Source organism: Astatotilapia calliptera, chromosome 3 (assembly GCF_900246225.1).
Source record: "Astatotilapia calliptera chromosome 3, fAstCal1.2, whole genome shotgun sequence".
NCBI classification, from domain to species: Eukaryota; Metazoa; Chordata; class Actinopteri; order Cichliformes; family Cichlidae; genus Astatotilapia; species Astatotilapia calliptera.
In genome coordinates, this window is record NC_039304.1 from 36,367,343 (window position 1) to 36,395,245 (window position 27,903).

The window sequence follows — 27,903 nt, forward strand, 5'->3', positions numbered from 1 at the left end:
AGACAAGTTGTAATTAAATTTTTACCAGTTTTATTTTCATATTTATTTTAGTTATGTTTTCCAAGTTCACAAAATCATTTCAGTTAGGTTTTTTTTAAGTCTGTTTTTTGCCTTTGTTAAAAGTTTTTTTCACATATAGCTTTAAGTTTTGTGTTTAGCTTTGGTTAACTATAATAACCTTCTGCTCCACAGCCAACAACTCTTACCAATCACTATTTGCAAAAAAAATTCTCAGTTTCATTTAACTGAAATCAACGTCAGCACAATAGCATCAGCAAGAACTTTTCTCTGAAAATTTAAATAAATGATATGGACTCATCTTGGTTTCACTTCCTGTCTTTCACCTAGTTATTATCCACGTCCCACCAGTGGGGTCCACCTCACAGTTTGAGACCCCCTGCCTTAATGTCAGGTTGCCTCAGAGTGAGGAGAGTTTATCCTCTTTTTGTCTCTCAGGGTTGGATCTGCCTTTTATGATGATGCCCCACCCTCTGCTGCCCATGGGGCTGCCGCCTGCGTCTGTTGCCATGGCGATGTCACAGATGAACCACCTAAGCACCATTGCCAACATGGCCGCTGCAGCCCAGCAGATACACACTCACGTACACCGTGCACCTGTCATCAAGGTAACACGACACGCAACTGCAGAGGATCCGACTGGGATCCATGAGGAACTCCTGTGTGAAAAATCTTTTACATCTTTACATAAATCTTTTATTCGAGAGTTTGTTTGCCATTACAGTGCTCTTTAGTCTTATGTGGCTACTGCAGCCCACCAGATAATTACCATATACCCTACTTTTCTAAATATTTAGGCTGCGCAATAACACAGTAGACCCAAATATAAAGATTAAAGCCTTTTATAGAAGCAGATTGAGTCCTTAAATTGTTAAGAAAAGCTCATTTGGTTTAAATTGCAGTGCAATCAGTATCAGCTTTAATTGACCAAGTATGTGTACACATGCAGGAGTTATTTTTCTTTTGCTCTAAATGTACTTCACATTACACAGACAATAACAACACGTACGTCATGTTTATACACATACATGCAGTGGTGCAGACTGTGAAGATGTTGGAATAGATGTTAAAGTTTCTAAAGATGTGTAATGATGTATTGTTTCATAATAATAAATACACATTTTAAGTGAAAATAAATACATGCAATAATTAAATACATTTTTCAAGCAAAATATCCGGAGGGAATTTGGATTTGGGAAGCTTGGCTGTGTTGTTGTCAGTTTGATATCTTTAAGTTTTGGATTTTATTTTATTTAATCAAATTTCTGACAAAATATGAATTAGTTGTATTTCTACAACAAATACACATTCATTCAATCATCTCACGTAAACATCTGTGCAGCGGACCATCCAAAGCCAGTCTTACTCAACTTTGTAATTATCAATGAAAAATTTAATAAAGTTTATCTTTATGACATGTTGAGAATGATTATAGAGAGAGAGAGCTTTAATCACTGGCAGCCAGTTATAAGCCAGTGTAACATGTTTGAATCTCTCCACTTACTTTCATTCATTGCCTCTCCTCCTGCAGGAGAGAGTGTGTGACAGCCCCTCGCTCTCCCCGTCTGTTGACGAAACCAATACTCCTCTGCAGTCGCAGCCCAGCAGCTCAGCCTCCAGCTCGCCTGAAAGACTGGGTACACACACACACACATACTCATCACACACACAGCAAAGAGGCAGATTAAATGCAAAAATCTGAGAAACCATGCAAAGTACTCACATTTCCGCCTCTTGAATCAGAGGATTTGCTGCTTTCTTTGTCACATCAATGTAAACTGTGTACTTTGAGCTTTTTTTAAGTGATTTGCTGACTGGTTATCATGAAAGTAAGTTTTTAAACATAAAAATAAATCTTTAATGGTTTTAAGCGTCTTAAATATGTCTAATTTGGTTATGCTGTCTTTCATTCTTGAACACAGGCAAAACATAAGTTTTTAGTAATTGTCTTACATTTTTTTAAACAAAGCAGCATGTATAGTAAAGATCTTACACACTAGACAACACACAAGTACGAAGATGTACATGTATGCAAACACATGCGTCCACACTGTAATGCCCACACATAACCAGAGCATGCTTTCGTTCAACAGGACTGGTGTCAGCTGATGCAGATGTTGCGCTGACCAACTCTACTCCACCCATCAAGAAAATAACAAAGGACAAAGGTTGGACCACACACTCGCACACACACTTAAATATAAGTGAGGATATTCCATTACTCGCCTTAATCTAAGCCCTCTCCCGGTTACTTCTGACATCTGATAAATTTCCTCACTTAGGAGGGCTTTCCTCATCTACTGTATTCACACGCACACATGCAGAGACAAACACACACTGAGAAACAGAAGAGTCAGGATGTTCTGCCCCTCCTATTGATCACCTGTCTCCAAACCATCAATCAGATGAGCAAGGGAGGGAGAGATGGATAAAAGATGGATAGATGGATGTGGGGTGGGGGTGAGCGAGGAAAGCTAAGTGAAGGAAGCGTGGCTAAAAGGGGTCAGGAGGTCACGCACTAAAAGCAAGCAGGGCCTCTCCTTCCTCCTTCACACTCTTTCTTCTCCACCCCCCGTCCGCTGTATTTTCCATTCTTATAACACATTATTCTTGTAATTCCTCTTTCTCCATCCTCACCCCCTCCCCCCACCTCCACCTTTCACGCTCCTGAAGCTCCACTGCAGACATCAGCAGGAGTGCTACTTCCTTTAAAATCAATAAGGGCTAAAGAAAAATAGATAACTCGGTCTCGAAGATTGTCTTCTTAATCCGATATCTGCGGTGGAGTCAGGCCACGTGACCCCCCCGCGCCAGCCCTCCTTCATAAATGTGATGGTGTGTTGCCTTTTATAGTAGGCTCTGTGAACCAATCAGAACTGAGGCTTTTTAGACTGTGTTGATGTTAGCTAGTGAAAGCATCAGAATTACTTTAAGAGCTTTAAGGTTCACAAACACAATTTGTTTCACATAATTCAGTTGTTGCTTTTTATCTATCAGAGGAACTATCTAACACATAAACACTCTGCCATGTATGGATGAATATGAAAGTTTTCCCAGATGGAGGTTCCTAATACAGTTAGAAAAGTGTTGATTACAGGTGGCAGATTTCTCATAATCTTTAAAATGATTCATTTAAAAAACGCTTTTTACCACTCGGCCATTAAAGGTTGATGTTGTCGACACCTGCCTTTGTGAATACGATAATTGACCGGTTCTTATATAGAGCTTCTCTACCTGAGTTCTCAAAGCACTTTGTCCAACTTGCCTCATTCACCCATATAAGCACTTTTTTTCCTGTGCTTAAGTGTTTTCTGTCTAACATTCACACTCCGGAGACCAACTTGACTTAATATTTTTTCCAAGGATGTTTAGACTGAATGAGCCCGGGATTGACGCGCCAGCCTTCCAATTATTAGATGACCTGCTCTACCCCCTAAGCCAGGGGTGGGCAATTCCAGGCCCCGAGGGCCGGTGTCCCTGCAGGTTTTAAATGTGTCCTCCTCAACATGTCTTGAAGTTCTCCAGAGGCCTGGTAACAAACTAATCATGTGATTCAGGTGTGTTGACCCAAGGTGAGATTGCCCACCCCTGACTTATACCATAGATGAATCCACTAAAAATCACAGATTTCACTAGCTGGGCCCATGTCCTCGTTTTAGGATTGACAACGTTTTAGTAGGTAAAGGTGAATGCTTGGACATGAATTGGCCTCGAAGGGGACTGGCGACGGCTCCTGGGCCTGGCAGATCCCCATGTACTAAATAGAAGTGAAGAAGTTAAAGAATTGAGTACAAGGAGGGAGGGAGGGTGGGGCACGTAAGCGAGAATGAACAGTTGCAGAACTGGTGAAACCTATATAGATGGCAACCGGAAGGAGCGTGTTTAGAGGCGTGGTCCCGCTCCTGAAATTCAGATACATAATCTCCAAAAGTTTGAATCTTGGGTCAGAGATCAAATTTTTTGAAAATCTTGAACATGAAAATCTTCAAGAACATGATCATTCGAAAGATGTCATGTAGGATTTTCAAACTGATACAACAGGTGTATACACTAAGAACCTTGGATGAGTTTGAATCTTGGTGAGTTTAAACTCTAAGTCGAGGTCAGTGATGAAGTTTTATCAAACTATTAATGAAACGGAAATTAAATGTAATTTATTCAACTTCCGCTGCATTTTGTGTCCGTTTGCAGCGTTTTTCTATTTGCTGGTGTTTTCTTAAGTTACAGTCCGTTTGACCTCTCAGGACCACCGTAAGAAAAACCTAACTTTGTGAACATGATAACTCCAGAACAAGGCAACGTAGGATTTCCAAATTGTTACCATAGGTGCTTGTAGTAGAAACTAAAAGGGAAGCACTGACGGCCACCTTTCATTTTTGGAAAATAATGGGTGGGAATAAACCAGGTGCATTAAGTTCTAGCTACAGTGTCGCTACCAGAGATGATCTCGGCGACTCAAGACAGTGATTGTGATTCCAGAAGAGTGATTCCAGAAGAGTCTACTCTTTTACGGAGGCCGCATCAAGCTGCTTGCTATGAAGTTTGTCTGTGAAGAAATTTTTTTGAATGATGGAGCAGCCACACTCCTGCGTGTGAAAGGATGAACCCTAACCTGAGCGTCATTCTGCAGAACGCTTTACAGAACCGGGTCATTTACGCATATTTACTCGACTCTGAAACTCCCAAAGGCTGCTTTTGATGTCGGTAAATGAACGGGGTCGTCTCCTTTCCTGTCTGGAGATTTTCAGATGTGGGTGAAAGAGGGGTGACGCACTGCAGAGGACGCTGGAAAGCACAAAAAGTCCATCAAGCAGACTGTTTTTTGTTTGTTTTTTTAACAGCTTGTTGTGCTGTCGCATTTTGACATTCTAAAAAAGGACATGTTACAAATCAAGTTGTTGAGTATGGTTGGATCTACTAATTGGAAGGATGGTGGTTTGGTTCTGGTTCCTCCAACCTGCATGTCAAAAAGTCTATGGGCAAGATCCCGTGAACGTTAGATTCAAAGTTCTTGGTATGGAAAAAATGTGGCTGAATGAGCCTTTTGTAAGAAGCTGCTTTAAATTTAAGTACATTTACCATTTAATTGATGTTTAGAATTATTCTATATACGTTCTTTATACATTAGTTATAAATAATAAACAGACCTACATTTTTCCATGTATATAATGCATTCTTTGCCTTCCAGGTAAATTTAAGATTGTTGAATACCACAAAAATCAAATATTGTACAAATGATTCACTCTAGAACAAAATACATATGTTAGGATAATTTGACTCCTAAGTCTTAAGGAGTTTATGTGCTAAAAGGATTTTATGTTTTATTTTCAGATAGACAGGAAAGTAACCTACAATATTTACTGTGTCTGTAGTGTAGTTGGTATTGTTGGAGAGTGATTCAACAAAAATTATGTATTGAGTAAAAAAACTTTTAAAAGCCACAAAAAGACACAGGAAGTGCTGCCGCTCCTCTCTGGGGTGTTAACAGACCACAATGTTCCCTGTGGCCTCGCTCCATCTGGACGGTGTAGTGCAGTAATTACTGTAGCAGAGCAACATAATAAACCAAACTTGTTATCAAAAATGACCTGACAGCGCTTCAAATCCTTGGTTGTATTTTTATTGTGTCTTTTCTTTAAATGGAAACTTGGAAGTTGACATGAAATTTCATTCATAGTGTTTTTTATTCTTTCTTTAGTAGTATGAGCTGTAGTATGGATGGTATGAACTTCAAATTGTAGCCAGCCAACAATGAATCTCTTTCACCATCTATTGATTTTTCAAAATAAAAGCTCAAATATGTCTAACACTGATGAACATTTCCTCCAGCTCCTGTTTTTGTTCCTTTACTATCTCCTTGTTTGTGCTCCTTATTTAATCTACCTTTTTTTCTTAAATCATTCTCTGCTCTTCCACCTCTTCACCGTCTCTACCCTTTATTTATTCATTATTTATTTTTTGGCCAAACATATTTTAGTGAAAGAAATCAGGGTAAATATATGAAAAGCCTGGCCGTTTTCAGTGTTTGATAATGAAAGGGGTGGCAGGGGTCTGAGTGAAAAGCAGAGGAATAAAAAAAATGGAGGTGATGAATCAGTGAAGATGGAAACATAATAAGGAGATAAAGCAGAAAAAGAAGCATTTTGAGGCTCAAAGCAGCTATAAATGAGAAATAACAAATATTGTAGTTAGTGTAAAAGGGCTTGCTCATAGTGGCAAACTTGCAGAGAATTATGAGTCGATCATTCAGAAGTGACAAAAATGTTCGTAGGGACCAAAAACAGAGCTAAAGGTGTGTTAGTACTGGACCTGCAACTGGAAGATGGTCAGTTTCTACCTTAAAGCTTGTTTCCACCACTCCAAGTAGCCAAAAACCACAAACTAGAAGCTTAACATAGAAGGAGGAACAGAAATAAGGAAATTAATTGCAGAGAAATAAGGAAAGGAGCAGGGAAGACAAAAAGGGTTGAAACGATAGAAAGGATAACCTGACATGGATTTAAGGAAATGGGGAAAAGAGTAACAGAGGGAAAAAAGAAGCATGAAAAGATGAAGATGAAGAAAAGAGATGAGCTGAGGTGGAGAAATAAATGATGAAGGAAGATCTGGGAACGATGGGAAAGGTAGTCGAGGGATGTGTGGATGAAGTGGCAGATAGGGGATGGAGATTTTGTGTGTGTGTGTGTGTGTGTGTGTGTTAGAGTGCATCTTAATCAGCGTTAATTTCACAGCAGAGTTAACCCAGTTGTCAGTGTGTTAGGCATTAAGGGCTGAGCAGACACTGTGACGCACTCACAATGAACACACACGCATACACACACAAATCAAGGATGTCTTTAATCCTTGCCAATTAGTACCCCACATGATTGTCTGAATACTAACGACCTCAGAGTGTGTGTGTGTGTGTGTGTGTGTGTGTGTGTGTGTGTGTGTGTGTGTGTGTGTGTGTGTGCGTGTGGGTTTGGTGTAATTGATTTCTGTGACGCTGCTTCGTTGCCTTTTATACCTTAGTAAACATTTCATAAACTTCACTCTGACTTCGTGACAAGTACTGTCGAAGGAACCTTTCTTCTTTTTTTGAATTTGTGGAGCAGGGTCCTCACAAATTAAGACAGCGTCTTAAATGAACCAGGCAGATAAACCATTTCATCAGGTCCAAAATATTTAAAGTTGCCTGCTCTGTTCACTGTTTCTCACAGAGGAGTCTCCGCTCGGACAAACCCTGCCGCCCGGGTTTCCTGCTCCGTTCCTGTTCGCTGACGGCCTGTCGTCAGTGGAGACCCTCCTCACCAACATACAGGTGTGATGCTGTTCTCACTGTCACTGTCGCTTTAACAGCCGCTGGGAAAAGGCAGCAGATGGACTCCAGGAGTACGAGGGACTTATTGCACTTTTTTAATGCTACTGCAAAGAACACTACAGCAATATTACATTAGGTCATATAATTCTTATGGTTGCATATGTTTGGAATGAGAAGCAAGACAGAATACGTGTGTGTGAATGAGAGGGAAGCAGGTGGAAAGGAGACGAGGTAGTGAGGGTGGATGAGTTTGAATACCCGGGGTCAACAAAGACAGGTGACGAACAGAGTGGGTGACGAGGAGTGATCTGAGAGAGAAAGATGAAGAGGATGTAGATGGTGGTGCTGTTAAAAAGACAAGGTGGACACGATTAGAAATGAGGGACAGCTCAGGTTGAGTGGTTTGAAGACAAAGTTTGGACATGTGCAGAGACAGTGGGTTAATGAGTTAAACAGTCACTTGAACATGATGTAACAGAGCTGATGCTTTTGTAATGAGCATGTGTATTAGCTAACTAAAGTAAGGAAACAAACACGTATGGTCACAGTCTGTAATCGTGACATTTCTCTCCTCATCTCTCTGTTTCACTAAAGAAGTCCTTGAAAAAATTAAAAATCAGTAAAAATAATATAATTTGGCAGATGCACTTTAACTTATACAAAAGAAAAATTCATATATACAAATTGGGATTTAATTTCTTTTCTTTTTTTTCTAAGTACTCCTAATTTAAACACTGACGACACGGCAGGTCTCTGTCTCATCTGCACGTCCTGAACAGTGTTAGAGGTTATAAACTCCAATCTGTGCACTCAGGGCCTGCTGAAGGTGGCTGTGGAGAACGCCCGGGCACAGGACAAACAGATCCAGGCGGAGAAGAGGGAGCTGAAGATGGAGCTCTACAGGGAACGGGAGATGAGAGAGAGTCTGGAACGACAGCTCACCTCTGAACTACAGAGCAGAGGTTAGAGGAGGAGGAGGAGGGGGGGGCATTTGACAAGTTCTTTGAAGATGAGCCTCAAAAGCAATGTTAGAACATAAAGGGGCCGTTAGAAAGAATGGAAATTTGCCAGTGAGTTACATGGTAGATACAAGACGAGCTATCTTCTTCCTCCAGCCTCCATCCAGAAGCGGCTGAAGAAGGAGAAGAAGGCCAAGAGGAAGCTGCAGGAGGCGCTGGAGTTCGAGTCGAAGAGGAGGGAGAGAGTGGAGGACGCTCTGAAACACTCGTCCTCGTCCTCCCCTTCTCCTGAGCCGCTGCACGCTGCCAACAACAACAACAACAAAAAGAACGGTTTGTTTTCTCGCCGCCTCCTACTACTTCTTCTTTCGTCTTTTTAAATTCTTCCCTTTGTCGCTTTAGCTCGAACTGCCTGCGTTTAAAACTGCTTAAATGTTTGCCTGTTAGATGAATGATTTCCCCCCCCCTTCAGCCTCTTGTTTACCCTAACAAGCAGCTTTAAAAGCAGAGTTATAGGCTGCTGCTGTTTTTCTGTCGTCCTTCCATAAAATTCGGAATAATCACCAGCAGCAGTAAACGTGCAGTTAATCTGTCTGCGTGGCACCGCTGCAGAAAAACAACGCCAGCACAGTTTGCAGCACTACGTCTCGTAGAAGCAGCTCCACGTTTGCTTCAGGTTGGTGCTCCTGTGCAGGCCGATGGCAGTGACTATGCCTGTTTATCATTAATAAGGAGAAAAGAAGCATAGCAACGCCTACCGATGTAATTCTCAGGAAGAAAAAAGTTTAAAAAAAAAAACACTGTCTGGGGCTGGACCCTCTGTGGATCCGGTTTGTCTTTCACCTGCACGCAGTTACAAGGTGCTGTTTGTTTTTTATTGGCCGACCCACTGAGACTCTGTCTTGTCTTTGTGTTACAAACCAGACGCTGCTGTAGCCGAGGACAAACCTGAAGTTAATGGGAACCAGCAAGACAACGGCGCTGTACAAGGTATCCACACGCACACACACACACAAGCGCGTGCTCATTCAGACACAGTCACGCCGATACACACACGCGCAAACAACATGACGCAAAGTGCCATACGTTAACAGATACACACATGGCAGGCACATGTGTGTGTTGGGGCCCATTTGAGATCAGTGGAGATGTTAAGCAGGCGCAGTGGCCTCCCTTTGATGTGCACCTCAACAGACACGCATGTGACGACGACTGTAAATATTTCACAGAGCTTACGTTTAAGTGTGTGACAGCTGCGTGTCACGGGGCTTTAAGCTCTCCGTGCTGGAATTCCAGCGTGTCTTAGATTTGACAATAAATAATATTCATGGGAACTAATCCTGCTTTTTTTTTAGCTGTCCTGTAGAAACACGTTTTTCTATAAAAAGACTAAAAGAACATGTCATTGAGATACCAACAACAAGAGGAACAGAGTGACTGAGCTACTTGGCAAAAGCGACTTTGTATCAAGGCTACTTGTTTGGTTTTTGGGCCAGTTTGAAAGTTCTTATTGGCCCGTTATTCTGCATAAACACTGTTGGGAAACCAACTGAGCAACAAACACTGAAAATTATACTTGCCAGCCACTTCTACTAGCAGGCTGGAGCTCCTTGTACCTTCAGAACTGCCTTCATTCTTCATGGCGCACATTTGACAAGGTTCTGGAAACATTCCTCAGAGATTTTGGTCCATTGACACGACAGCATCACACAGCTGCTGCAGATTTGTCAGCCATGATGTGAATCTCCCACTCCATTTAAAAACTTCTTCACCTTAACTTTATTTTAAAGTTCTAAAGCCTACTCTGACCTTAATGGCTGAGAACTTGCAGGCTTTCAGCAGGTCATCTTGACTATGTCTGCATACCTGGTATGCGATTGGCTGATTAGAGTTCTGCATTAGCAAGCAACTGACCAGGTGTATCCAGAGCCATTAAATGGAAGAGTTACGTCATCTCCGTTCATTCCAGCGGAGTTTTGTTTTTGCTTTTTTACAGCAATGGCAGATCCTGGAGCCTTGCAGTAGTTCTGAAAGTTATCAAAATATGCTAGGTGCGCGATAAAGATATAATAGCACAGAGGTTTCATATGCAGTGTTTCAACTGCCTTCTATGCACCCGTACATGACCCATGACGTGACAACCCTGAATTCTGAACCCCAGCTGACACAACTCTGACTTACTTAAGGGCTCTGGGTGTACCTGACAAAGTAGCTGGTGAGTGTACTAAGTGTATTTGTGTGCACATCTTCTTGTACTTCCATCTTTGTCTGGACCAGTTTAAGGTTTTTAAGAAATGTATAAAGTTTTAGAAAAAGATAAACAATATTTTTGGATTATTTTAAAATCAAACTAAAGGTTGAACAATTAAGAAAATAGGGACATGCTTATTAAAAAGCCTGTCATAGCAGAAGGTAGCTTCTGGCTGGGCCCGGTTCTTCCACATGGCTCTTCCTGTCATTGGGGACTTCTTTCTCCCCACCATCACAAAGAGCGTACTCGGGGAGGTGGGGTAAATACAGAAAGTAAGAGGAAAGAGAGCAACAACATTAGAAACATCCTTGGCGATCTTTTGGAAATTGTTTCAATTTTCAAAGACAAAGGATATTATTTAACAAAGATTTTGCAAAGTGAAGCAAAGAGAAAGATCAATCTTTAAGTCAAAACTTGCATTTATTCGAGTTTGCATTTCTTCAAAAGTAGTGAGCTGTTCAGTGGAAGACATTTTAATAGAGTGCAGACTTTCTTAAAAGCTTAGTCATTTAGAAAATTCTTTGTTATTACTCACAGCAAACACATTTTAAAAGGACTGTAGTAAGGTTAATCAGCATATTTTGAGACTTGCAGAGACTAAACATATGGCGAGTTATTTTTAGATGCCAGCAGCACTTGGTTAAAGAAAAGATCCAAGTCTGGTTTAAAGACAAATTCCAGAGTGAGTTTATTTATATTTCACTAAAACCACAGTCGTGTCTAACCCGAGCAAAACTGATTTCGTGACCTGCGTTTAACTCCAGCCTGGGCTCAAATGAGAGAGTCGCAAGCTCTGCGCTCCTCCTGACAACTTCAGTTCAAGCTGCCTGAAAGTGAGACGACAGTTTAGTCAAATAGAAGGTTAAAGTGGGATTTGGCAGTTTAGGAAAAAGTGACATGCCTGTTTTCTGACCAGTGCTACTGCTGCCGCTCTGGGAGTTACTACACTTTGTGGATTTAGCCAGCTCCGTTCTGTGTTGTATGGTGGGAAAGCTTGTTTGCACCACTGTAATTACCCATCCACAAGTCAAAATTTCAGGTTATTATCTCAAAGTTTTAACTTCCTCACTCTAAATTTTGAGATAATAACCTAAATTTTCAGCTTATCTATGCAAACAAGAAACAAGCTTCCATAACTGTCATACTGTCACTGGACTGTCGTAGTTTCATGGCTGCTTTCCGGCTTAAAATGAATAAGCAAATGCCATGTAAAAGAGCCAAAATGGAACTTTAACAACACATTATATAGCCTGTCTGATTAATGTAACTCGTAAATAAATGGCAATACTCGTGTGGGCTTTAAATTTCTTCCACTTTGTTAGATTAAGTTGATGAGCAGACTTTATCCTTAAAAGCACCAGGACATCCTCTGCTGCCCTGTTCTTCTGGCAGCTCTCTCCATCTTTAAAAGTAAAGTTTACATCCAGTAATGTTGTAAACTCTCTGTAAATACAGCTACAGTGCCGCTGTGTAGCAGAACAGATGGACACACATTTGTTTGGTGATGTTTGTTGAGTAGATTAGATTTTTTTCCCATTGAATTAAGGCCTCTGCACATCAGGCGCATAACAATTAGGCAAGCTAAAACTGTTTTAGACTCACCTGTTAATCACACGAACCACGTGATGTCACCGGACAAATTCAGAATAAACAGATATGGCCAATCAGACCACTGCATTAGGCAACAGGTGTGCTCGTAGCTCAAAACATGCAACAGTACTGATTATACCGCTCAAATCGCTCTCTGCCTCCTGAAATGTGATCCCAACTCTGAGCTCAAAGTGCTCCACTGACATCCTGAAATATGTACGAAAGCTTCAACTGCTGGATCAAGCCATCAGATTCTCCCTGCTGCTGCCTTCTCCTGGGAACTGGATGAACCCAGAATCTCAATTTCTTAATTTTCTTGTCTAGAACCATCAGGACCATCTCATTAATGCTTGATGTCGATTTCATTTTTTTATTTGTGTGCATTTTTGATGATGAATTTTTAACAAAAACTAACACTTTTGAACAACTTCGGATCCGAAAAGTTCAGAATTTAATATTCTTGTTTTTTTCACAATGCGCTTTTTTCACAATGCGCTTGGTGTGTAACAGCCGTTGACGCTGAGGTGGTGGCGGTAAGACATGCGAGCAGCCACACCCAAAATTTAAAGAAAAATACATAGTACCACCACCTCCACAAAGTTCACCTTCTTGGACTGATGGTGCTCCTGAGTGTCGCTCACTAACGCTGCAAAGCAGAATAAGTACCACCACCATCTCCAGCTGTGGTCCAGGATGAGAGACTATAACGGCGACCTGATCAGATGACCTTAAGGAAAAACACAAGACAGGAAGGCCTGGAGCTAGGTTGTTAAGTCTAGGCTCTTTCAAAATAAGAGCATGGCTACTGTTGGGATTAAAGAGGCGATAGTAAATCGGTGATATCTTTGGCACACACAGATGAAAATGGATAAAACGAGTGCCGACTGTTAAAAGGACGTGTGTTGGTTGCGGGGTGGGACTGTGGGGTGACATTAGTTTCTGATTTGTTGAGCATCTCCGTGGCCTCGGGTGGAAAGAACGGCAGGCTGTAGCGCATGAAAAATGAACTTGCTTTACTTTGTTTGGCAGTTTCATAAATAATAGACTTATTTACTTATTAATCAAAGGTGCACCTCTGCGGATGGGTCCGGCCCACTTTAACCTCCGGCCGCAGATGAACATAACCTGAAGGAAGCGGCGCTGGAGTCTGACTGTTTTCAGGTGGAGGGGGTTGAAAAGTTGAGCTGAAGTGGAGGAAAGGTCCAAGTCCGAGTTATTGGTTTGGAAGTGCATTATGCCAATGAGGGTCCTCACAAGTACAGCGCCGGTGTGTGCGTCTGTGTTAGTATGCATGTGTTGTCCTCTTTCCACCAGCTGTGCTCAGTCCTCCCTGACATTGAAAACCTTCACTTGAAACTCTGCGTGTGTATAAATGAATATCTACAGGCGCACACCGTGTATGTGTGTGTGTGTGTGTGTGTGTGCTCTGTACCTGTAGTTGTGCATTTCTGTGTGTGTTTGATCCACACTCTTGTGAGACAGGGAACTCTAATTAGCTCTCACTCCTCTTTAGACCCCTTTTAGATCCCCTCTCTTCTGCAAGCCAAGCACTCCGACAAACAAACACACACACACACACACACACACACACACACACACACACACACACACACACACCCACCTGATTTCATTAATGTTGATTGGCCCAGTAGGACCCCTTTGCACACACACACATAGACAAATACACACTCATCCCTCCTGCCATAAAAGCATTTTGCACCTATGGTGGTTTACTTACACACACAAACACACACACACCTCTCCCCTGCCTCTCTCACCTTCCACACTCTTAATTAACGAGTGAGGAAGAAAAGTGCTGAATACAAAGAAAGACATCGCATTACAATCAAAAAGAGAGAGAACGAAGGGGAAGGGAGGGAAAAACGATAAGCAAGGGAGGGAAAGCGAGAGAGGGTTAAAAAGAAAGGAAGTGAGATCCGTTTCATTTGGTTGTTAAAAGCTGACCAGGCTAATTGGCCATGTAAAAAAAAAAGAATTGAGGGAAATTAAGACAGAGAAAAGGAAGTTAGAAAGGGGGAGAGGGCGAAGAAAGTGGAGAAGATTTAGAGGTTGTGGGGTGGGAGTCTCTGAAGGAGGAAGTTAAAAGATTGAGATGGTGAAAGGGGAAAACTGAAGGAATATAGAATAGAAACATGGCCAAAAGTAGGAAGAGAAATGGGAGAGAAAGGGAGATTTGGGAAAAAGAGAGATGCAAAAAGGGAAGGATTTGAGAGGGAAAAGGCAAATATGGGCTGGAAGGAGGGTGTGGAGTGAAAACAAACAAGAGAAGGGACAAATAGGATGGAGGATGGAGAAAAAGGAGAAAGGTTTGACTGAGATGGAGAAAGAGAAGAGGAAAATGATGTCAGAATGAATGAAAAGAAAGGATAGGGAAAGGTAAGAAGAAAAGGAAGAGGATGATGAGTTAAAGGCAGTAAAATGAAGCAGGGAGAAAAGGTTGATGGAGCGAGGGGAAAAAAAGCAAAGGAAGACAGGATAAGAGTAAATGTGTGGAAAAAGAAGAGGGAAAAAATCAAAGGATACCAGATGTTAGGTGGAAAGAGCAGGATGAGAAGGTGTCCGTGTGTATATGGACATCGTTTTTATATGTAGTCCCAGACACGTGAAGGGGGAGCAGAGGAAGGGTTAGAGAAGAAATGAAACAGTGAGGATTAAAAAAGATGAACAAACCAGGGAGGAAAAGTGGGGTGCAGTAGAGGAAGAGGTGGGAAAGGAGGACAGCAGGAGGAGGAGGAGGAGTGGAGAAGGTGGAGGAAGACTAAGCAGGTTCCTTGGGACGGAGTTGAAAAATGTGACCTTGTTCCGAGACCTGGTGACATTTTCTCCACCCTGCTGATAGACTTTTAACAAGGCAGGTCAGCGTCATTTTTAACTACGACAGCAAACACACACGCACACACACACACACACGCGCGCACACACACACACACACACACACACACACACACGCGTGGGCTGGAGGTGTATTTTATAGTGACAGATAGAGGTGAGAGGGAAGTGTACCGAAGCAGTTACAAAAAGGCAAGACTCAGACTCACAAAGACTCAGCTGCTTCATGTTTTGTTATTTATTTTAGCAGATAATAATTTGAAGAAAAGAAATCAGTAATAAAACATCAGAGAAGAAAAAGGAAACCCGAGTGCTAAAAAGCGAGTTATTCTTAGTCTGTAAATGAATGTTTGGAGCAGAAACAGCCAGTAATTCACAGCTTCCTGGTTTTCTTTTGTCTTCTTTGACACTGAACTGAATATTTGGGCGTTTCGTGAACAAAACAAGTGATTTGTTGATTTGAGCTTTGGGAAAAATGCGATGGACACATTTGGTGCTATTTTGTAAGAATGATTAAGTACTAGACAATTCATTAAGGGCTTCAAGTAACAATTACTTTTATTACAGATGTATTTTTGTTGATTATTTGTTTTTTCGTTCCTCGAGGAAAATATTGGAAAGCATTTTTGCCCAGCACGATGTCGTTGGCCTAAGGTTTCATTTGGTTCCACCCAACAGTCTAAAACTCAAAATACATACTTGTCATTAAGGGTACAGGGAGGATCATCATGTGGCATTAAATACACATTTTATACTTTATGGGGGAAAGACTTAAGCTGCGTTAATTTTATTAATAATAACTAAATGTAAATTTGATCATCAGAAAATGAGCTTGAGGGTCTGTGCGGACGTCCTAACTGTTTTTTCGTGACTCTGCAAACTGAGACCTGTGCCGTGGACTTCAAAGTAGTCTACCAGGAATGAGTGCCTGGCCGTTGGGTCTCCAACTCCATGACCCACAAATATCCCTGGAACATGGACTGATTTTCCTGACCGTGGGCCTCTTGTGCTCTTCCTAGACACACACAGTTCAGTCAAACAGTAATACATCACGTATGACTTTGAACTTACATTTGCTATTGTGAATGTATATACTCTTACATTATTTACATTCTTAAGTGGTCTGTAATCTAAATAAATGAACAGTGAGTAAAGTGCTACCTAAGGTCTCAGTCACGCAGGCCTAGAGACTGGTTGGCAACCCCCCGACAACCTCTGAGGATGTTGGCATTTGCTGAGTGTTGATAGATAAAATCGGTCACCAAGGGAGTGCTTACCAAAAGTCTCCTTAAGATTGCTTTGGTTGGAAGCAGATTGTCGCTTCGATAGATCACGTCTGCAAACACTCGCTGAGTGGGAGCAAAACTGGGAAAAATGGGTAATAGAATGGAGACTGTTGCATCGAATAACGCACAACTTTTAGTTTGAAGCCAAAGTCACAAAGAGGTTGCGCAACACAATTTACTTCTTTGCAACCAATTTCATATAGTGACTACCAGCAACCTCCAAGAATACACATTTTAGGGTAGTTGTCAGTTGGGTGTGTGTGTGTGTGACCAAAACAAAGTAGTGTTTCAGGAATGTCCTACTGGGAGGAGGCCCCGGGGTAGACCTGTTTCTCAGCTGGTGCAGAGATGCTCGTGTGTTTCCCCACATGAGCAGGAGAAGGTGGGGCGAGTGTGGTCTGGGCTTGTTCTGGACCCAGACCCAGATAAGTGTCAGAAGCTGGATGGATGTACGAATGGATGGACATCGAATTTACCAAACACTATTATACTTTCAAAAAAGCCCTTTACTTCAATGATACCGTACATAAAAAACAAATGCCTGCTTTTGCCCTTGTGGGCCACAAATGCAGGCGAATCTAGGCTCGTTTGGTATGAATTTGCCTGCGGGGCCAATAATTTTGCACTTCCTTATGCAGAATCTTTACACATAAGTTCAATATTCAGGCAAAATCTCAAATTACGCTCAGGGTGCAGCTGCTCAAACGTGAGGCTCTGCTGCTTTGTCTGTTTTTTTGTCTTTTGGACCGCTAGATGCACAAAACAAGACATTTATAGAGATTTCCTGGAACTGTGGGAGCCTGGAATTGACATTTTCAAAATTTCCACCAAACAAAGAATAAATAACAGGTCAAAAATAAAACAGATTAGTTCCAGTGGACAGTGGAAAAATGAGCGCAGCCATAGAAAAGCAAGCTGATGTGAAAGTTTTTGATATTTTAACTGGAAGAAGTTACAGGTTCGAGTTTTAAGGACAGCACTGTCGGAGGGGATCAGCGCGGCTCTCCACTCTTTAAGTTGCAGGACAATTTTTAAGCACCGGGCCAAACCTGCTGCCTAAAGGAGAAAAAGAAAGGACAGGAGAGGACAGAGAGAAGAATGGGGCGGGATAAAAATAATATGAGAGTAACAGATAGAGGACAGGAGGGAGCAGAGGGGAGGTGAGGAGGAGGAGGGGATGCATGTAGAATAGAGGGATGAAAGAGGAGGAGAGGAGGGGGTTTGAGTGGATTGTGGAGTGATAAAAATAGGGAAGGGCAGGAGATGAGAGGGATGAAAAGGAGGGAAGGCAGGGAATATGAAGGAGGAAACGAGGGGCGAGCGCGAGATGAAAGAGAAAATTTAAGAAAGTTTCTTTTTTTTAAGTCCAACACAGAGACCATGGGTCTGTTTCATATCCAAATAACAAAGAATCATGAGCAGAGGACAAAACGAGAGGGCAGGAAGATGACTAAGAGCTTAAAAAAAGTAGTAAGGTAGTAGAGGGCAGGAGAAAGAGAAGTGCAGGGTGGAAAGAGGAGGGAGGGCAGGTTTATGGTTGCTGTTATGCAGAAATGTAAACACTTTGCAACGTTCGCAGAAAACAATGACACCGCAGGGAGAGGAAGGTTTGCACACGTGTGTGTGTTCCTGTTGTATGCATGCGTGTGTTCGGGGTTTTAGTGTGCGCACGTGCTCCTGTGTGGGTGGGTGCAGCAACAGCACTACGGGGAGCGGAAGGAGAACGACGGAGGTGAAATGAGAGGGAGAGAAAAAAGAGAGGAGGGAGAGTCGACCCTGGCAAAATTGGAGAGACGAGATTTCTGTCGTAAACGGCATAAAGGGAGAACAAGTGAAGAAAAAATACTTCCTGCTTTAATGATCATAAAGAAAGGGTGAAGTTCCTGTGCAAACGTCTCATTAGACTTTAAACTCTGCATTTTTAATGCGCTTAAAGACACTTTAGCTCAATTTTAGTTGCTACAAGTGGAAATTTTAATTCATATGGCCAATTTTTGGAGGAAAATGTTTACTGAGTTAGCCTTCAGGGAGTATAAATATGACAGCGGAGGAAGGAAAGAAGCAGGGATAATGTGTCACCACCTTCTGGATTTCTGTTTTAGGTTAGTGCAGTCGTTCCCAAGCTTAATATTAGCCAATTTCTCAATCTGGAAATAAAAACAACAAAAACAAGTTTTTGGCCATACCAGCTCCCCATTTTTACCTGCTGATGATTTACATACTGAGGTTGATTCCCAGCTTTATTGTCAGCAGTTCTTAGCCTCTCCTCCCTTTAGTTAATTATAGTGTTCAGTCTTTGTTATTGTCATCACCCTGCTGGCATCACCAAGATTGTGAACACACTAACTCAAGAATGAGGATTTTCAAATTAATAGCATAGATGCATCTACTGAAAATCACAGAAGAGTTCAAACCTCATTGACCTTGAGTTCAAGTCAAGCTCAAGTTTTCTCAAAATCTTGTGAAAATGATGACTCGAGAAAGATTTTTAAGCTGATACCATGGGTGCATCTACTAGAACCATGTTTGAACCATGATCATAGTGCATCATATACACACTGTACAGCTTACCTGTTGCTCAGTAAAGAATGTTCAGCTCCTTGAGCAGTTTTGCAGTAGCTGGACGGGCGGATTTGCAGTATGTAAAATCACTCCATTGGCACATTTGGCGGTCAGACAAACTAGCTCAAGGTATTGCATTAAGAAGGTAAAAAAACATCATTACAATTTAAAACTGGCTAACCTTTTAGCATTCATCTGCTCTGTAGCAATGCATTTAGAGTTAGGAAATGGGTTACGTCCAAGTCACACAGACCCCTAAGTGATGCCATAACAGCCAAGAATCCTCACAGACTTCAGCAACTGGTGAACAAAAAAAATCGAAACTTTCATTCACGTGGGTGGTTGGTGTCAGGGGATACACATTTCCCCCCAATGACTGGTGGTTTCCAGGAGGTCACAGACTGGTCCCTAGGCCTGTGTAACAGCGGCCTTAGCTTCACATCTACCCCTTTATAAGGATTTTTTCCCCCATTTGGCAGACTTAAATGGAAATTTCATCGCAGAAGAACTCTAGTCAAGAAGAAGAACTCGTTATTTTCCAAAACTTGTTTTGGAAAATAACTTTGACCTTAAAGAGCAACTTATCTCCAACGTTATCCCTAAGTGTTTGGCCTGGTAGATGTTAAGGGGTTAATATTTTGCCAGTTGTGTGTGAAGCTGTTTTTTTCCTCATTAAATTATTCCATTAATGTCATTTTAAAGGTCTGGCAAACAAATTATTGTTCTACCATCTAAATGTATAACCTGGGCTTTTTGCAGTCTGCTGACCTAGGACTGAAACATTACTAAGGAGACAGACACAAGATGCACATAGATCTTCTTCTTTATGATCTGCATGTTTGGTTTTGCATAGGTTTTATGCCAGATCCCCTTTGTGATGCAGCCTTCCCCTTTTATCTGGGTTTGGGATCAGCACCATCACTGGCTTGTGGCTGGGTTACAAGATACAAATAGATAATGAAAATAATTTAAAAAATAAAATAGTTGCCTAGTTTGATACAATCACTTCCATAACTTTATCAATGTTTTACCAAAGAAACAAGTTCTTCAGTTATTTTAAGGTAGTATCTAAATTTATTATCACTGGGATATAGGGATTGCTGGAATCACCAGTCAAATATGATGGAAGCTGAGAGTTTTCTGACTTTGTGCCAAAGGATCCCCCCCCCCCCCCACACACACACTCAGTTTTATACTTTTACCAAGATATTTGCTGTTCTAGCATTTTCCCAAACATTTTGGTTGTGGCAGGCCTGGAGACTTTCCCAGCAGTCAAAGGACGACACATGGGTTACACCCTGGGCAGGTCGCCAGTCCATTGCACCCATGAATTCTAATAATTGTTGATTCAGGAATCTTTGAGTGCTATGCTAGCTGCATGTGCTACCTTTTTTTTCTTTTTCTTTTTTAAATGACATGTTTATGTTTTTGCCTAGAATCGCGGCCGTTTCTGAAGACTCCCATGATGTTCTAGAGGGAGACTCCGCCTCCAGAATCCCGGCCCTGCACAGAAGAACTCCACCAGCCCACTTCCACGGCAGCCTGGATCACCACAGATATGACCTCCCCAGGCGGGACTCTATCTTTGCTGCAGAGCGACCTTTTTTTGACGTTGCTATGATAAAAATGGGACTACTAAGAGACAAACTCCCTATCTGGACGTACTTTGGGGCCTGTCTCTCTACCTTCTCTTTCTCCTTCTTCTTCTTTTTAGACAAACTTCACTCCATTCATTCCTCTTTATCTGTCCTTGCAGCAGAACTTGTTCCTCATTTGTTTCCGAAACTGAAAACTGAAAGTCATTCCCAAGGATTTGAAAAAAAAAAAAAAAAAAAAAGAGGCAGCAAGATGTGACTGGGCTGGATGACGTCAACATACTCTCAAATTCGGACAGATGAGAATCAACATGGTTGGACATAATTTAGAAAAATCAGTTAAAAGAAAAAATTCCAAGGCTGTTGATGATTTGCAGGAGCTAAAAAGTTTCAACTCTCACTCTCTAAGTGTGTCGCTGGACAAGAGAAACAAAAAACACACAAATAAATAAATAAATGAATAAAAGGGAGGCATGTATAAAATATCAGGAAGGAACAAACTGAAGATGAAAAGAGGAAAACAACTTGGGAGGCTATTTCTGTCTTGTGTTTCATTAATTTTTATTTTCCGTACAGGGACTGAAAAGAATGCATGGGAAAACTTTTGTGTTGTTGTTTGGCTTATTTTAACCTCCATACACTCCTTAACTTGAACTCTCCCTTTTCTTCCCCCTCTTATGAACTCCCCACCACCTCTTCATTTCATTTCTACCTCTTATTTTTTTTAAATCCTTTTTATTAAACCCCTCCCATCCTTCTGTATATTCCCACTGCCCAATTCCTCTCTTTCATACTTGTTTTTTTCCCGTCTACCTCTTCGACGTCTTCTCTCTCCCTCTCTCTGTAAAGGAGACATTACTCTGAAAATGTTGGATGCAGCTTTTCGATGTATGAAGTATTTTCTATCACCCTTAAAACAACCTATGGAATCAGTTTATGAAACAATGCAAGAGTTAAAAAAAAAAAAACAAAAAAACAAAAAAAAAACAAAATGCAAAAAAACAAAAACTGTTTTTTTATTGCAATGGAGTGATTTTTAGACACATACTATCCTAAAAGTATGTCGAATTCTCTTCCTCTACATTTGACCTTTTCACATTTTGATGCCCGTTCCTGTTACCAGGAAGTGTTAGTACAGTTTCTGTTGTTTGTCAAACTAAAGATGGGGAGTTTATTTTATTATTATTGTTGTTGTTATTATTATTATTTTTAACTGCCCTGAAAAAAAAAGGTTTATGAACTTTCTATAACTCATTCAGTTTTGCTCCTTTTCTGTTGGATTTGAGAACTTTTCAGTGATCAAACGTACCGCAGGTGAAGACGCTCTCCTGCAACATCAAACACCAGAAAGCGTTCACTTCCTGATTTTCTGACCTACTAAGAGTGCAGACTGTGTTGAAGTTTTGTTTATTCCACTGCGTGTTTTGTTTATTTGTTGAATTACTATTTGAAAAGTGTACGGGAGGAACGAGGGAGGGCTGGGCCAGGGTGGGTGGGCTTAAAGGGATATTAAGTGTAGATAGAAATGACATTCAGCGTTTTCTTGATTTTTGTTTTATTATGTTTTTCTCCTGATGATCTCTCAGTCTGTCACTGTTCTCTGGGTTTGAGCTGACTGCAAATATACAGTATTATAATGACTGCTGTCTCCTGGTGTTTTACATCATGAGTTCATGTACGTTGCTGACTTTATGTGAACGGCATCATAAGCTAATACGATTTAAACACTCTGCAGAGTTTTGAACCGTAAAGTCCTACGAACTGTGACACCACACTTTCTTGTATCGAGTTATCCTTGTGTTTACAGAATTTAATGCTCTATCACTATGTTTTTTACAGACATGGGGGAAAAAACTACGCAAAGCAATTGTGCTCAGTGTATTTCTGGTGGCTTGAGTATTTTTAAATTGGATGTAATGAACGAACAGCAAGGCATTGCGTCAAGCATGTCTGATTACTAGGAGTTAAATTCAGATGAAAACAATTACGATTTCATCCTAGGCACCCATGGAGAAAATAGTGGGTGAGGTCACAACGGCTGTGTAGGTCATTATTATGCACTCCAGGACAGAGGTGAGTAATTAATTTTCCCATGAGGGCGCACATGAGAAACTGGGCCGCACTAGTAAGCTCAACTAAATTCTACTTAATATTAATTTGATCTCCTTATGTTGTTTGTGCGGCCCTCCACAACAGTCCACATGGGACTATTGTGGAGGGCCGCACCATGTTTCTAATGTAGGCCCTTGAGAAAATGAACTCTGTCCTAGAGTGTGGATAAATCATGTAGATAGCTACACACCTCACACAATGTTTTCTTTGAAGCTTCAGTCGCAGTTTTTTAGCAAGGTTAGTTTTTTTTAGACAAGAAGAAGTTCCAGTAGTTGAACAGTGTAACAGACTGATATAATACCATTTTACTCACCAAAATTAAGTTGAGAAACTTTCTAAGCTTTGTTTTATAATTAAAAGTGAATGTCTGAAGACAAGGAGAGAGAAAGAGTTGAGCCAGAAATGCCCAACGACAGATACAATTCTTGATTACAGATTTGATCATTATGATCCAACTTTTTGCTTTTTGTATTCATTTTCACCACAACATTTTATCTTGTTATAAATCAAGCACACCCGGCCTTTTCAGAGGAGTATTTTTACACTCACTCACTGTTTACGTCAGCTTTAGCCCATTTGAAAATGAAGAAATCTTTGAAGGTTGCCTGTTTGGGTCTGTCTTGAATCTTTCCGTTTGTTTGTGTCACTGATGATTTCACACCACTGATGATGATACTTTGTTAGATTTTGGAAAAAAATCATCACAGATGGTATTAAAGTCAGACATAGGACATGAAGTTTCACTAACAAGTTAATTAACGTGTAATTAACAAGTCCTCAGCCAGCGAGCACACCCTGAATAGTCCTCCTCAAATTTAAGATAATCAAAATTTTAAAAATGGACTTAATTTTTTATGGAGATTCTGTGTTTATAGCTGTAGGGCAGTGGGCTATTTTTTTCCATAGACTTCTACAGGACAAGAAGTCTTTATGCATCCACAGCCATCACCCCCTGCTCACCATTAAAAAGAATGCAGGTGTGAACCATTTGTTTGTTTGTCAGTGGTGAAAATACAAGAGTTTCCACAAACCAAGCATGGTTATTGTTATTGCTATGGTGCTGCTTTGCCTCTTAAAAGCCTCAAGACCATACTATGTGCTGCAGATTGTCAGGACTAACAGGAAGAGTTTTGCTCACGAGGAAATAGGTTACTGTTTCATTAGCATTTCATGTTTTGCCATGAGAACAGGCTGGCTTTGGTCTTCAGATGTCTGAGCGTCTCTCATCCGATCTGCTTCTGGGGTCACACGACTGAGGTGTTGGTTAGTTATGCTATGACTCTTTGCCTTGTGGCCTTCTCTTTACCATCTAAAACACCCACTGTTCTGGGCATCCACACAGATTTGAAGCCAGACGAGCAGAGACCATAGAACGTCAAAGACATTCTAAGAGCGATGACAGACATAATAACCACGGGCAACGCGAGGTGGGCAGGTTTTGAGTTAACCTTTTATCAACTTTTAAGTGAACGACTGACATGAATACCAATGACAGTGAAGGATAACATTGATTGACACGTTACAGGGTGGTAAATATAGATTGGCACTTAGGCAACTGGAAACCGGAATGTCCACTAGGGACCAACAAAGGGATAAATGACAAAGAAATCACTTCCTGTGAGGACCATTGCTCCTCCTCCTACTACTACTCCTTCCACCTCTTCTATTAATATGAAATTTGAACTTTAAATATAAAACAAAGAAATTTGTGTAAGATGAAACTCTTCAAACAGTTCAGTAAATCTGTGATTAATAATGATTAAGGTGTTTGCCATAAACATGCAAGGATAAAGCTCCTGGGTGACATCTGATTCCAGAGGACAGAAGAACAACTATCCGGGATAAGGAGGCATTTTCACACAAACACTCTGGTATTTCAGGAGATATTCACATACTCACACACAGATAACCACATAATACAAATACAGATTGGCACTTTGGTATTCTGGTAATGTATTTTGTGGCCATACACACACACACACAAGCGCAGAGGGCTGACAGTAAACACACACACGTCGTCTATGTTCCATTTAGACTGTATATTTACTCTGCATTACGGGGTTAATGAGGTGAAGCTTTCCCCTCTCTCACTCACTCTCTCTTTAATGGATCTCTCTCGCTCTCTTCCTGTGCTTGTCTCTTATTCTCCTCTCATTCCTGCCTCTGTTTTCTTTCCTTCTCTGTTTTCCTTTTCTCTTTTACAATCATTCCCACTGTCACTCTTCTGACCTTTGCTTTCCATTTTTCTGCCCCTTCTGTCCTTTGTTTCATCTTCTGTCTCTTTCTCTCACCCTCCATCTCTCTCCGTTTACCAAATAGCTGATGTCACTTTTTCCATTTCCTCCTAATGGAGGCAGAAACACAGAGCGATGGACGGTGAGGAAAAACAGCCAGAGATGAAGAAGGATGGATGGAAAGCGAAGGAGTCAACAAGGAAGGATGAAAAGGTGACAGCCGGGGGAAACAGAGACTGAAGAACCTGGGAGTTGACGTGGGAGAAAATTAAGGAAGATTGAGAGAATGAGGGGAGGAAGCAGTAAAAGAAAGGCAGATGAAATGATGGACGGAGAGTGTAGGGAGGTGAAAAGATGATGGAAAACAAGACGATGGAGAGAGAGTGGTGGATTATGGGTAAGAAAAAGATAGTGGCCCATCATAAAAAGGTTAATTATTGATTTTTCTGAAGGAGAAATCAACCTGAAAACATCACTGATGCTCAGTCTAATGACTCAAGTCTTCTGTTTTATTCCAAACAGGCTAGTATAGCTCCAGCTGGCAGAAATGCTGTCAAAGTGCAAACTGTGTGGTGCATTTAAAAAAAACCACATCATGGCTAAACTGTAAATACACACACTAAACACAATCAAGCATTTTTAACTGAAACCAAGTCTACAGGAACATTTTTGCAACTATTCTAACATATCTGAAATAAATTTCATCACGTTGCATAAAAGCTACAGCAGAGTTTCATACAAAAAAAAAAGTTACATAATTATTCTCTACATATGCAGCCCAGTCTTACAGAAAAAATAAAACGGTCACAAAATTAGTGCAAACAGTTTTCAGGTGCATTAGCAAGAAAGACAGAAGCACGAAAGTACGCCGAGTCTGAAATACAAAAGGGCGGGGTCACAGACGCAGATAGAGGAGCATGGCAGACACAGGAAGACCACGACAGACGGTGTGTTTCCATCAGCTTTGATAAGATCTCCAACAGCATTGACTGAAATGCAGCACAAACCATGACACAGCCTCCACCGTGTTTCACTCATGGCTGTAGACACTCACGCTTGCACCTCTCCTGACCTCCTCTGGACATATTCATGATGATTTCAACCAAGAATTCCAAATTTGTATTAATAACTCTACCAGACCTGTTGTCACTGATCTTTAGGCCAGCTCTTGTGCAATCAGACCTCAGCCTTTTGTCCCTTCCACTGAGAGCATTTCTGATGAGGCTTCAGTGGTCAGTAGATGGATCCACTGAAGGTCCTGATGCATCTCTCAGGTCGTGTGTCAGCTCTTTGCTGGATTTCTTTCTCTCTGTCTTACAGACATGATGTTTAGATACCATGTATATGCTATAGATATTTTTCTTTTAGGCCTGTCACTTCCTCTTTCTCTTCTGTAAGTTTCCAGTTAACAGTTCTTTGGGAATCACTTTGTTGGTGCAAAAATACTATTTTATGTCTGTCAAACTGTGTTATTTTTGACCTTTTTCATAGATTCAAATACAGAAATGGGAACAAATTATCTGTTTTTTTGCCTAAAGATACAATATAAAATCAGTTCTTTGCCTGTGAGTTAGGTGACTTTTTTAATCTTGAATGAAAGCTTGAAAGTCTGCTTTAACAAACAAAAACACATCCCTCTTAAAATGATCACTTACAAGAACTTGGACTGAAAGGGAGTGAAAAAGCTGAAAGGAGCCTCGGGCCTTTTGCACAGTGCTGTATGTGTCTGTATACAGAAAACAATAAGTCAAATCCAGTACTAACAATAATGTTCGGGTTAATCAGTCCTGAATTATATGTTCCAGCCCACCTGAAAAATGTAAAAGGAAGAAGAAAATACATCAAAGGGAAATAAAGGGCGACTCAAATGATGGAGAGATGGAAGGAAAAGAGAGCGAACAGAGACATTCCCAGACAGAGCAGCCAGGCTGTTAAGACACACACACACACACACAAACACACACACAAACACACACACCTTGCTCCATCATTAGTCTTCATTAGGGCCTTTATGAGGAAAATTAGAAAGGGAGTTTCCTCCCAAACTGAACCCTGGGGTCCAACCTGCCTCTGTGTGTATGTGTGTGTGTGTGTGTGTGTAACTGTGGTTAATTTCTACATGAGGTTTAGCAGATGAAAGAGGAAACAAAACGGTAACTCAGTGTGTGTGTGTGTGGAAACTATGTACTAGATATTTGATACAAGCAGACACACACACACACACACACACACACACACACACACGGATCTGAAAATGTAAATAAAATGATGTAAATCAAAAACTGTGTGAGGATTCCTAATTTTTTAAAATATATTACTGAACTAAAAGCGAAGGAGCACATGGGGTATTACCGGCTAAGATAGGAACGAAAAGTCTAAGACCCGAAAACAGCAGACATGTCAAAAAATATTGTAAAATTGTGGTGTTAGCTGTGCTGTACCCACCTGCAGTATCTCACGGTGTGTGTCAAGGTCAGAGAGCTGTTTGGCGTAGGCCCTACAGTAGGTGGAGCTCTGGAGGCTTCACATACACCACTGTCAGTATGACCAGCGAGACAAGACGGACACTTATTTATTTGTTTTTTTTTTTTTTTTTACCATAATTAGAGAACCTAATAGGACAGATATCAGCAGAGCAACTGGAGACCAAATGTGTCATTGCAGTTGGGATCTTTTTTTTCAGATATATATATATATATATATAATAAATAAGAAAAACAAAAATCTTAAAAACTCTATCGCATAAACTGTATATGGAAGATGGGCATGTCCACTGGTTTCTGAAGGCCCGTCTTGAATCCTCGAGATGCACATTTCCATGATTGCCATCATGGTTGAAAAAAACAAACAAAAAACAGCTGTGACAAGGAGGGGCAGGACTGACAAAAACTTGAGGCTCATCATCTAATAAGTTGTGATTGATAAGTTTCTAATGAGTCTGTTTTTTCAGACCACCTATAGTAGAGCTTGTTTTTCTCTCTTTCCTCTCCAATTCCCCCCACAAAAAAGGAACATTCCACCCGATAAACAACTCGATTAAATTCACACATATGAGAATTCATCCACTAATTGCCAAAGTCTGATGATATTATTTACACTTCAACAAAAGTTTTAGTAAGATTGGATAAAGAGCAGCTACCACAGGC

At 41.0% G+C, this 27,903-nt stretch overlaps 1 protein-coding gene across 1 annotated transcript in view; it reads left to right on the top strand.

Moving 5' to 3' along the window:
- Nucleotides 1-21,379, top strand: part of LOC113019418 (dachshund homolog 2-like) — a 115,720-nt gene extending 94,341 nt beyond the window's left edge. Inside the window, exons 5-12 of the mRNA XM_026163139.1 lie at nt 457-626; nt 1,550-1,655; nt 2,112-2,186; nt 7,218-7,318; nt 8,133-8,280; nt 8,434-8,610; nt 9,202-9,267; nt 20,253-21,379. Coding sequence (XP_026018924.1) covers nt 457-626; nt 1,550-1,655; nt 2,112-2,186; nt 7,218-7,318; nt 8,133-8,280; nt 8,434-8,610; nt 9,202-9,267; nt 20,253-20,290 — 881 coding nt within the window. The 3' untranslated portion in view covers nt 20,291-21,379. The remainder of the gene's footprint in view (nt 1-456; nt 627-1,549; nt 1,656-2,111; nt 2,187-7,217; nt 7,319-8,132; nt 8,281-8,433; nt 8,611-9,201; nt 9,268-20,252) is intronic.
- The last annotated feature ends 6,524 nt before the right edge of the window (nt 21,380-27,903 follow it).